At 33.3% G+C, this 13,424-nt stretch overlaps 1 protein-coding gene across 6 annotated transcripts in view; it reads right to left on the bottom strand.

The window, feature by feature from the left end:
* Positions 1-395: 395 nt before the first annotated feature.
* The window catches only part of LOC119662596 (rap1 GTPase-activating protein 1), a 112,959-nt gene continuing 99,930 nt past the window's right edge, over positions 396-13,424 (bottom strand). For all 6 annotated transcript variants that reach the window (XM_038072244.1, XM_038072245.1, XM_038072246.1 and 3 more), the window contains 3 exons: positions 2,337-4,016; positions 1,714-2,265; positions 396-1,625 (listed from right to left, as the gene is read on the bottom strand). In XM_038072244.1, coding sequence (XP_037928172.1) covers positions 1,470-1,625; positions 1,714-2,265; positions 2,337-4,016 — 2,388 coding nt within the window. In that variant the 3' untranslated portion in view covers positions 396-1,469. The remainder of the gene's footprint in view (positions 1,626-1,713; positions 2,266-2,336; positions 4,017-13,424) is intronic.

Genomic DNA, 13,424 nt, shown 5'->3' with positions numbered 1-13,424 from the left:
TCGATTAAAAATAATATTTTTTAAGTGATATAGATAATAATTTAAAATAATATTCAATATTAAATTTAATAATAAGAAAATAAAGTATTTTTACAGCAAATTCTGTGTGTGTTCGTAGTTAATAAAGTAAGATTAACAAAACAGAAAAATAAAAATAAGATTTATAAATCAAAAATTAAAAATTAAAAATTAAATAAAAATCAAGAACTTAAAATTAATTTCATTTCGTAAAAATTATAATAAACTTACATACTGAACAATATTTATATTGTTTTATATTAAATGTTATTGTTTGTATTAATCATTGGTTATATATTCACTCTCTTTAGTATTAAATAGTAAAATTTTAGTAAACACAAAAAAATTGTATACATGAATATACAAATATACATATATATATTTGTATAGTTATATATATAAATGTAAATGTATTATAAAAAAAAAATCTCAAAAATCTTAAACGAAAAGTACGAACCAAAGGCAATTTCCTACTCTTCCTGCTCTACTCTTCCGTTTATTTATTTATCTCCCATACTCTTTGCACGATTTCAGTCAGATCATTTAATTTAATTTAATTTAATTAATCATTTTTTTTAAATTTTTGTAATTATTCAAGATTTAAAATAAGCTCAGTTTTCCCTAGGCATACACTCAGTGAGGAGTGTACAGTTGAAGGCGTAGAAATGCTTCATTGCTCCATTGATCCATTACTCCATTGAGTTATAACGCGACGGCGGGGCCTCGGTATGTTTTATACGAGAGAAATGCTTTTCAGCGGAAACGGAAACAAATATTAAATCGAAATTTTTTCTTAACATGAGAATATAAAGAAAATTTTAAGTAATTCGGAGTTATCAACTCCTCAATAAGCGCTCGAAAGCCCGGCTATTGTAAGCCGGAAATGAGACATTTCTGATTCATTTTCGATATTTCTGATTGTTTTTTTTTCTTTTCTTTTTTTTGCATAAGTTTTTCCTTTTCGTGTTTTTCTTAAAGTTTTTAACAATAAAATTTACTCTTAAATTTAAAAAAAGACTTAAATTAAATTTTTGGTGTAATTTTTTGTGTCTGTGTTTTCTTTTAAATAAAATTAATGTTTTTTGTTTGTTTTGTTTTTGTTTTTCTTTTTGTTAAGTTAAATTTTCGAATTTTAAGTATTGCAATTTTCTATTAGTAATAATACAAAATTGTGTGAAGCGGCAGGCGAGCGATGGGGCTTGCCTGCATGCCTGCCCTCCTGCTTCTTAAAACAAAAAAGTGTTTAACACGGCACAGTGGTTTTATTTTCTTCATTTTTTATGAACAAACGAAAATTTGCTTTGCAAATTTTGTATTTTGAAGCTCTCCTCCACGCCAAGACGATTGCTTAGCTTATTAGCCTACAAACAATAAACTGTTGAGTCATTTCTTGTTCTTGTTCTTGTTCTTGTTGTTGTGTCGTCGTCATTGTCGTCAATGCATTATTGAACTTAAATCGGTGATATCGAAAGATTCGATGCTGCCGAATCGGGCATATATTCCTTCAATAAGTCGCGCAATCGTAAAATTTCTTTACCAGCGGCCGCTAAATCGCCCTGCAAGGATAGTTCACGCTCACGTAGTCGCTTTATGTCACGCTGACAAGTCTAGAAACAAAGCATAGAAAATAAGCATATACTCTCTTACTCATATATATTACAAACGCAGCGGACTTCGTATAGTCCCTTTACTTACCACATTCTGTCTTAGCAAATCCAATTTATCGCATTTAAGTCGCGTTACTTCCTGGCGCAAGTTCTCGATAATTACGACCGTTTCATTACTCGATGCGCTACCCATTGCTGCTTGTTGCACACCATCAAGGCATAGTGAACATGCTTTAGTCGTGGCTTCTGCAGACGACATAGACTCCAGTCCAGTATCGCTGTCAATATAAGCAGCACCGCCATCCAAATGCCCAATCATAGGATCAAGATCAACGCTGTTCAAACTGGAATCATCCGATGTTTCCGACATTGCAGCTACACCGACACCAATACCAACGCCAACTCCCAGACCGATACCATGGGCAATTCCAGCGCTGTGTGTAGTATTTGTGCTGCTGTTGGCACTATTTTGCATTTCTTTTGGTATTTGGTGTGTGTTATTTAAGGAGCTATTGTTGTTCAAAGTATTAGAACCCGAGCCATTTAGCGGTCCCCGCGACGTTATGTCAGGCGAGGACGATGTTGAATCGTTCGATGATTTTGATTTCGATGATGACTTTGAGGCAGTGCGACTACAAGTCTGTAAAAAAGGTAATATTTTAATGATTTTAATGATTTTCTTCACATTTTAAGAAAATTATTCATACTTACATTTAAAGTTGGAGTCTCGATAAGGCTGTTGTCCTTTTTAGAATTAGTCGATGCAGCAGATGAATTCATTTTCGTTGATACGCAGAATTTCTCCATATTGGAAATATTGCCTGTGTCTACGCTCTGTGAGCGTACGCGCGATATCAGTGCCTTCTTAACAGTATCGATAAAGCGTGAACCAGCAGTGCTGTTATCAGATTTTGGTGTTTCGGGCGTTGGGCTTGATGGTGTATTCACAGTCAAATCGACGCCCAAGAAATCACGTGTTTTCTCCTTTAATTCTTCAGCTAAATTTTGTAGCAACGATGTTCTGGTGCGCAACTCCAATTTAGCAAATTTCTCAGCTTTGTAGCAAGCATTTTCTGCGTTTATAAGCTTTGTAAGTATGAACTCCTTGAACTCTTGCCCTTTGCGGAAAACAGCCGGGTTTGGCAAAGTTGGCCCAAAGAAAGGTACATCATCTCTTGCTGTTACGCTCACTTTGTAGCGCGTGTTCGGTGTATTTGGTTCAAGTGGCTGCACAACTATGAAGGCGTGCAAGAAATGACTTGCTATCATGTCAGGTGAGAATGGTGTATTGGATTCCTGAAAAACAATCGCGATTATATCGTTTCCAATGTGACGCTTGCGCTGCAATTGTTGTGGATCACCTTCGGTGTAAGGCAGCATAGTTGAGACGTGGAACATAATTTCGCGTTCTTTGAATACTTCATAAATAGCAGTGTCACCAGTGTGACCGTTCTGTATATCCAAACCACCACGATAGCCTTTGTGCTCTTTTAATTTAATGCGTTGACCCAACACATCGAGAAACTCTTCGAAAGCGGGTGAGGAGTTGTTATTGCTGAACAATTCTTCCTCAGTTGTCTGACCGTATCTTTGGTATAAGACGCCAAATTTGAAGTGTGAAACGAGCACATGTTCGTCGTAGACGCCGATTAATTGTGATGCTTTCGAACATACCACAGGCATGAAACTATCAACATTGATTTGATCATTTAGTAATCGCACCATCTTTGCAGGGCTAGGATTAAGACCTAGGCATGAAACCGGTATCAATTCATGCATGGTGCCGGTACGTAAACGCAATAATATGCGTACATGCTCTTGATTAGCCACATTCTCTGTTTTAACTGAGATAAGCACCGGACCGAGCTGTTCATCGTGTCCAACCAAATTAGAATGCTCGCGTGCAGCGTAGAAGCGCCTGTAGCATTTTGCGGTATCATCCGTTTCAAATTTAGCCATCCAAGTTGTTTGCGACAACATTGGATTGCCACGTGCATCGAACGAACATTCGTGTTCAGTGCCCTCAACCCAATAACCACCATTGATGGGTAATATGATCATGGGATATGGTGCAGGCTTCGCTAGGGCGTCCTCAAGTAAGCGCTGTGAAGCTGGTATGGTGGATATAATCGACGACTGCGATGAAACAGATGATTGCGAGTTGTACTGATGACCATTCGAAATCAATTGACCACCTGAAACTGACACAATGCCGCTCAATTGTGGTGATGATGGTGTAGAATTTGATGTTGCTGTCATGGAATGACGAAGTGTTGAACGTGAACCTGAATGCTGTAAGCCATTGTGATGAGAGAGATGTGGTTGTGTGATGTTGCTGCTGTCATGCGGTGAATGTGGTGGAACACGTTCATCGTTTGAATTGCGATGATTCTGAAAAAAAAAACGACAAATAAAAATTATTAGTACGTGTAACACGTTTCGGAAGATGCGGACTTAATCATTAAGTTAAACTAACTATTTGAAGAGTTACTCTCCTCACCAACTTGCTGACTCTGACTATTGCATAGGTCAGTATGAGCAAACAGTAAACCTTCCTAAAACTGACTCTTAACGAAATACAAGTAAAAATAGCACTGACGCTACTTTAAGTTCATCGCATATGTATATACTCGCTGGCTGGTTGGCATATTGAAGCAGGGAGAGAAACATACTGGTACATACGTATATTCACTTTATGAAATGTATAAGCATTTATGTGTAAAATTATTTTGTTGTTAGTTATTATTGTGCTCATACATACTCATTTCCATTCCATTCTCCGCTGTATCTCATGACCAACTGTGCTTAAAACATTACGTATGCACAGAAACAAAGGCATAAACGCTGAAACGGGCGGCCTACGCTAACAATGGCGCAGTTGCAGTTTCAGTTTCAGTTTCAGTTGCAGTTGCAGTTGGAGTCTTTCAATTTTATCTGCATTTAAATTTGTGGGTGGGTCACGTACTCTTCCTACCACACATCGCCCCTTCTCTGCCTACGACAAACTTCTTAGCATGTCTGGCTTATTGCTGTGAAGTTGGTTTTTATGTCAGTCTGAGCGACGTTATGCACTATTGAAAATGACAGACATTTTCGAATAGGGCGTTCCACACACCCAAGGTTTTGAGGTATGTAGTATATGGTATGTGTACAGATCACGTACTGCAATCAACCTCAACTTACTAAGTTCTGTCAACGGTATAATATATGGCATGCAATAAGTAAAATATTAGTGCTCAGTGTAAGAAATATGGATCGTGTCTGAAAAGTGCTTCTTCCTACTTTTTAACTAGAAAATTAACTCGGTTTTCCACAACTACAAGTTCGGAAGATTTCGTGTTTTTGTAAAGTAAAATGTAAATTCTCTTCAATTAAATTTAAATTTCAAAATAATTTGCAACTGCACCAGGTCAACTCTAAAGACAACATAAACAAAAAATTGAAAGACCTAAACCTAAAAAATTTATAAATAAGATTTTTTACTACAGCTTCAGAGTCAAAACACCGGTCGAAGTTTTTTCTTCTTTCAATTCTTGTACGTTTCTATTTTTCTACTTCGTTAATTTTGCTTTAAGTGAGGCTCAGTTTCTCCTCTTCTCGGTTAGATTTTCTTTCTTCTGGTTTCAGGTTGCAGAACGATTAAGTTTTACTTTTCGACGTGCGCCGATTCAGAATTTAATCAGCTTAGCGTTTATTTTCGGTGAAATTATCACATTTTTTTCGAAATCGTAGAAATTGGTCCATGACGGCAAACTCCATAAACAACTTGAGTGATTATTCAATTTTATGTTTTCTTTCTAGTAAAAAGATTTTACGACTTAAACTTAATTTGGGTATTTTAGGTTAGTAGAATATTTAGCTTTTATTTCTTGGCTTGTGCACTTCGCATTGTGTTTAATATATTTCAGTTGATTGCTGTGATTATCTCTGATGGCTAAATTATTCTGGGTGACCTTTAACTGTAGAAGACAAAAAACCCAGCATCTGTCTTTATGACATTTGACATAACATACATAGCATTTGGAATTTTAAATAGTCTAGAACTGTACTTTGCAGTTTAGTCAAGAATATTGACTCATATCCAATATAATATGGAAAAGACAGAGTTGGAGAGATGAGCCTTTTGTATATTTTTACAAAAAAGATATATCGATATCTTATATTTACTTCAACAATCCTTAACCAATCCTTATCGAAATTAAAAAAGAAATTACCGATCTTGCATACTAAGAAATACTAATGTTATGTTTAATGGGTCTCAAAAACTGCTATCAAAAATGAACGTTTCAATAAAAATAGGTAACTGATAGATAGTGTGCAGACTTATAGAATAGAATAGAAGTTAAATAGAAGTTAAAAACTCTCATAATAAATCAACAAACATAGTGAGTATGGTGGTCTATGATTATTGGTCAGAAAATGCTACCAGAAAAATGAAATATCGCGAAGAATTGGAAGCTAAAGAAAGATAAAATGCAGACAATGAAAGTTAAAAACGTGACAATTGATCAGAATAGTGGTAAGAAAGGTCCATGGCTAATGGGAGTGAGTAACATTCAGTGATATATTTTATATTAAGAATTAAGGCATAGCAAACAGTTAAGTGTAAGTTTCAATTAAAGATCAGACTTTCATCCGGAGTAGGTAATTATAAAAATTAATCAATATCATTATAATAAATGAAGGAACTGTAGAACATTAATTGGTATATTGATAGGTCACTGTCTGATCGTAAACTAAACCCAATTCACAGCGATGCTTGTAGGAAATGCAACGAGTCGGATGTAAAGGAAACCCTGCCTGGCTCTCTCGAAAACTCGACAAAAATTCTTGGGGGCTGTCAATTTTACCGGACTGGAGCACATACCTAAGGTTTTTGTTGAAGTCCTAATAAAATTCGCTAATAACACGCACATCCTAAGCGATGCACATTATCACTAAAAAAATTAAGGCTCTAATCTGTGGCCTTTTTGGTCTTCCAGCATAACCTAACCTATTATAATTTATATTATATATATTATATTATATTTACTATATGTTATTTATTAAATATAACATATATATAACGTGTTCCGCCTTTCTATCAATAACTGATATGAATTTCAACAATTACATATTCTAAACTTTCTAAAAAATAAAACACGACCACGTAGTGTGATTCTTAAAGTCGATTCGAATGGACTACAATTCAAATGTTCAATTGCCCTTCTTTTTTTTTATTGAAGTTTTAACTCTTACAAAACGCATAATGTATATTTCCAGTGCAATTTTTATTGCTTCCTATACGCCATAGTTGTCTCACGCCTCGCACCTTACGTCTACTGCCTGCCTGCAATGGCAACGGCAACGAGCGAAGATACAGAAAAGCTGCAATTGCTATTTTGAGATACGCGACGCCGACGGTTCGGTTCACTCAGACACAACCAAGTGAATTAATGTTCCTCTTTTCCGACTTTAGTAGGCCTCGCAATGGAGTGCCAGCCAGCTCTGTGCTGTGCTGTGCTGTACTGTGCTGTGCTTTGCTATGCTGAACTGTGGATGAAGAATGTTGTTGACTGCGGATTGACGAATTCAAAATGTGATTTCGATTTCTCCTATCTTTTCTGTTTTTTGTTAAATTTTTATTTGGTTTTTTTCTATGATTTTCAAATTTAATTATTTTTAGTACAAAACTGAAATGGATTTTTTGATTGAGTGTCAGCGTGTTTAACTTAGTTGTGATTCGAATTGTAATTAATAGATGATTTTGGGCTTAACGGCGAGTGCTTGCTTCAATCACGGATTATTTTTATACCATAAAAAGAAACAAGTTAAATTTTGGGCATTAATTTGAAGACGAGCTTTTTTTGTTTTTAACTAAGTCAAGTTTAATAATTTATATTTTTTATTGTTGCAAATAAAATCTTTTTTTCAAAAAAAAAATCTTCTAATTAGAGTATTTCAGATTTACTCTAACTAGCGTGAAGAGTTTTACTCACAAAACGATTCACTTTTTCTTTTTACATTTCCCTTACTGGCCAGAAGATTTCAGAGAATCAACTGAAATGCTAATTTCGAACTTGTTTTCGCAATCAAAAACTCAGTTTCGAACTCATGCATATGCATTTATTTTTCCCCCAGATCTCGACCCATTTCAGTAATTGACAAGTCAACTTTGTGTAAACAGACATTCCTGCCTGTTATGAGTGAGTAATACTCGGTCGTATTGATTTTAATATGCGGAGGAGTTGTTTTTTAATTTTTTTAAATTAAAATGATAAATGCGCTTTTTAAGCGAATAGAATTTTATTCAAAGGCGTCAATATTAGCAACGACAACAGATGAGATAATTTTGAATTGAGTGGTTTGGTTTAGTAAGTCAAGCTTATAAATTATGATTAAGAAAAAAAAATACACGAACGAAATAAAAAGGCAGTCGATTAAATGCAACTAAATGCAAATACAGACGGAAGGATTCTTAAAATAAAATTCCTAGAAGTCAGTTAACATGTATCTTTTATGTTACTTCTCAAGACTTAAGTGAGTTCCGTTTCGTTTGGGACGCGAGTTACTATCTAACAATTACTTCACAAATGCAGAACATATGTTGCATTAGATTGTACTTGAAACTAAATATTTGACACATCCATGCCCGAATTCAACACTTGAAATCACTTGTTTATTATGACTGAAAACCCCTCACCATTGTCTCTTGAAATTGATAATAAAACAAAACTTCGAAACTATATGCCATCTTCGTCAAACCGATTCTTATCTATGGCACAGAAACTTACACTACACATTAATGTTAGCCTGATACGTGTAGTTAAGAAGAGATAACGAGTTATAAAGAGAGTAAAATAAGACATAACGCACATAGCCACTTTTTGCACCAGAACCTAGAAATATTGAATATTAACTGTTTGTGAAGGAACCGATTTTAGACCTGTTTCAAAATTCCAAAGAACTCATTCAAATGAATAACAAAAGTGGCATATTTCTCATTTAAAATAGATTTCAACAAAGACCTTTTTAAAATGGGATTAAAGGACATCGTCATCTACATGCAAAGCAGACTGAAACATCCGATTATTTTATCTGCTCCTGCACTGCGATTGTCCAGAAATGTGTCTGCTAGTACCTTCATGTAGTTCTCATAAAATTAAGTGAGAAACTTAAATCAAAAGATATTAGAAGATTTTCCAATAATCTTAAATTATTTGAGTTAGCTTTGAATCTAACCTAACCTAACTTGTAATCTTTCAATAATGATAGCACAATAAATGTTCTAGATTGGCTTGAGAAACAAATTGAAGAAAAGTGTATTGGAAAATTACTCACTTTCTGATAAGTGAGTAATAGAATTGAAAAATGGAGATAACGTATTATCTTTGAGATGTTTTTATAAGCAAAAGAAAGAGATTGATACGAAGTCACCAATGATGGCAAAGTTTTGAGTAATTTATATACACTTTCACTATTGTGAATGGTACAAACATATTACCCATTGCAGTGAACCGATGCTCAACTAAACTCAACTAGAACTTTCAACGAACGATTGTGGCATGGAACCCAACAACTATTGAGAAAATTAAATAAATGGAATTTTGATCCGGATTAAAGGTAATAAGGAGTATCTACTACTACTGAACCGAATCACTTGAAGAAACATAAACGATTAACAACACTGATATTAATTTAATTGATATGATATATGTATAATGCAATGTGGGAAAAAAATAGAAGTGACATTTATAATCTTAATGTGACGATATCCATTTCTACCTATGCTTCTATCTGCTAATTGATCTGTAATAGTCAAACATAATAACTGCGATTAGATATATAAGTTTTTATGTAACATAAAATACACACTTCATGTAATTGAAGTGTATTTTCACTTGAAGAGATATGTGGGTGCAAAAATTAAATTAGTAAATTAATTAAGTAAATTTCTAACAAAACTTTATGTGCGATTGAGACATTCAGACCAAATCTTTTGTTTACTTAAACTCAGTCACTTTTTGTTATTTACAAACACAATTTATTATCCTTCTATTTCATTCTTTCGTTAATTTTTTTAACTTATATTTTTTTATCTTAATCTCATGTAAACAAATCCTTCAAGTGCATAAATTTCACTACATCAAAATCAGGAATTTTATCTAAGACGATAAGACAGACAACTGTTTATTGTCCTAAACAAACAAAGGATTGGGTATAAATATATATGTCATATAATACATACTGCACATACATACATATATCATACTTATATACATCTTCATATCTTCGTATTGTGTGTAGAATATCACAAAACGCAGATGTGAGTATCTGTAAACGTGAATTGTTACACTCACAGTTGTGAAAAGATAATAAAATTTGAACACAGGTTCCTCTCGCCATGGTAGACACTTGATATGAGTGATTGCAACTCTGTTTGTCATTGGAAGACTTATCAGTTGAAGACAACAATATTACGGAACATATTTACATATTTTTGACACCTCCGATATGAAATTTGTCATATATCGAAAACAAAAAAAAAATGGGGTTGTTGTTTATCATATCGTATCGTATCGTATGATACTTAACGACAACTGTTTTGGTATGAAAAATTAATTTAATAGTAAGGAAAAATGATTTTTTAAATTGATTTACTTAAGCTCTTCTTACGCTTCTTTAATTGGCATTGGATTAGCAATTTTTTTTTTGGTTTTTATATTATCTCTGTTATTAATATAAGAAAGACAATTAACCTTAGTCAATATAACAAGAGAATAACATTTCACAAGGAGTAAATTTCCTAGATCTTTAAAGATAGTAGCGTGAAACATAATTTAGGTGTTAACACCGGAACTAAATTTCCTAAACATTTTTAAACTTAACTTTATAAGTTTTTCAGTGTTTTTCAGTGTTTTTCAGTGTAAAATTCATCTTTAAGGGGAAGATTGATTGCAGTTATAGTTGCGGCTCCTTTGATATTGCAAATGGGTTCATTTAAATTGCATAGATAGATCTTAACACTTCGCCGATACACGTACGCTATGATCTATGTATTAATAATCTTTTAAAATCTTCTACTATAATTTAAATTTAGTTTATATTGAAATATTTTTATAGCTTTAAAGTTTACAGTAGCAAAAAATAATTTAACAAAGCATTTAAGCCGAAAAAAATATTTCAACGAAAAATACATAAAAATAAAAATAATTACGAGTAAATGAAAACAAATTGTTTAAAAGAATATGATTTGTTGTTCGTTTATTTTTAGTTAACAACAAGTAAATGTCTAGATAATTCCAAGAATTTTGTTATGAAAAAATTTCATACATTTTACATATCGAGTCACGCTTGGTCGGCAAATTCTCATGGACTACTCTTCCGCTTGTGATGTATTCTTGGAGCTCTGAGATGCAAACTGGCAGGCGGAAATTTAGTTACAAATAAAGTAGCAAGAAGAATATTTTTCCATGCACTACAATTCATTTTATTTAACTTTAATTTATTATTTAGCATGTAACACGCATGCTTGACTGGCTTACTGGAATCGGTCTACCTGCGCACCTACCTATATGTATGCCTGCCGTCTGCCTGTCTGCCCGCCAGTCTCTTCGCCGCTTGTGGTTAAGCGTATAGCGCGTCTCTTAAGTGTAGTCCATCATTAATATTCCCCCATGAACTTTAATTCATTGTAAAAAGTTTTCCCACTTGACAAAAGAAGAACAGAAAACGAAAAAAAAAAAAAAAACAGGAACAAGAAAGAAGACTACCTAAAGCGTTATGAAGAAACCCAATTCCAAATTAAGCAAACCACACCAAAAATTTTCATTATATGAGTATGAATTACATAAAGACTTGCTCTGACTCTAACTAAATCTGTCTAACTAAATCTGTCTAACTAAATTATTCATATAACTTGCTACAGTTGGTAGCTCGCAAAACAAATCCAACTAAGTGAAGATAAGATCTGATTTGCTTTACTTTGAACTTTGCCTTTCTTTTAAAGGGAAAATTTCAAAACAAAAGAAAAGAAGTGTTTTTATTTTTCAAAACAGAGACGAAATTTTGGCCACAATGTCAGTTAGAGTCCCACACCCCAGCTACCTACAGTGCAACACACCCGTAGCTGGGAGAAGATGATAGTAGATGCCATATCGTTATGCATTCGTGCGCAGAATGCGTGCAATCTGACTGCGCTAACCTCTCATGCAGCACTTAACCCATGGAAGCTATTAAAATGTAATCGTGAAACAGAGGAACTTATTACGTCGCAATCTTCGCAGTGTTGAAGACTACAAATTGACGAAGCTCGCATATCTGCCTAAGAAGCTAATTATGCTTGGAAACATAATTTCACAGTCAGTCAAATTTGAGGAAATGCGCAAATGACAAAAACAGCATGGGAAGAATCGCTTTGCCATATTTAATGTGTCTACTTTATTACAATGAGAAAAATATGGAAACTCATAAAAATGTCGTAATTTGAGCCATTAAAACTGTACGACAGCAGCTCAGAAGAATAAAGTACATAACATAAGTACAGCACGTCTACATCATTATATAGACGTATTATGTGAATACACAAATAAAATGGATGAATACTCACAATTGAATTGCTAGGCAACAATAAAAAAGATACAAGATGAGTGAAATCTGTTTGATCTCTCAATGATCGTGCAATTGATCCAGCACGCGCCGTATTTCTTCTCCGTATTTCTTATAGAAACTTTTGCAATACAAGAACTCTCCGAATACAGATTATCCAACATATGTTTCAATTCATTGAAGTGATAAATTTATTCTTCATATATAATACACATTTATAATATTAAGGTTAAATATCGAGTTAAATATCTGCAAATTTATATAATAATAGCGTCTCTCAAAAGACTATTTATACAAATCCAAAAGAACGATATTCTTCAATACTTATCTCTTTACATATACCATTTACCAGAGAGATTAATTTTCTTCAGTCCCATTATCTTAATTGTTGTAGTATGATTATTAAGACTATTTCAACTATTTTCAGTCAATTGCTAAATTACATATTTAGTACAGAAAGCATTTGTAAAGGAGAAATGACCACATCATATAACAAATGATTATGACGGTTATATTATTCCACTCATAACATATTATGTTGAGTATATATCTATATTATATATTATGAGTATGATATACTAGTACTACATGAATAATGCTTTTTTTGTATAATACTATTAATAGCAAAAAATTGGATTTGATAAAACTCTGCTTATTCATTCTATAAAATATAACTAATACATACATACATAGTACAGCATTTCACTATAAAAGCCCACTGAACAACAGAAAATCATTGCCGTTCTGTATTGAAATCCCTTACAATGCACGACGAGTTATAAAGTAGAAAGAAGAACAGCACTAAGTTCTATAAAAGGTAGAAAAAGAAAAGTCATAAAAATATATTCCGGTACAAAAAGCTAATCTTTCGGAGAATATTAAAACCAAGAGTAAAAATATAGTACACAAGTATGTAAGAGACCCAATATTGTTCAAAAATTGTGATTACAATATTTCTGACAAGGATTCTATTTCTCAATTACCTCAATGAAATTTAATAAGTCATTATCTTATAATTTAATGACCTAATCATTAATCATACGTGTTGAAAATCTTGTGTTAGCTTTTTCTCTTTCATCTAATCGTTATTATAACTCGGATAGTTGTTATAGTCGTGAAAAAGTCTGCTCGAATCATCTTTCATTCGAACCATGAAATTTCGGCAAAAGTTGTTACCGGCATTTGGTTATCAATGACGATGAAATAATTTGA

This window comes from Teleopsis dalmanni, chromosome X (genome assembly GCF_002237135.1).
Source record: "Teleopsis dalmanni isolate 2A chromosome X, ASM223713v2, whole genome shotgun sequence".
Classification (NCBI taxonomy): Eukaryota; Metazoa; Arthropoda; class Insecta; order Diptera; family Diopsidae; genus Teleopsis; species Teleopsis dalmanni.
The sequence above is the reverse complement of the archived record's forward strand: the minus strand, read 5'-3'. Positions and strand labels throughout refer to the sequence as shown.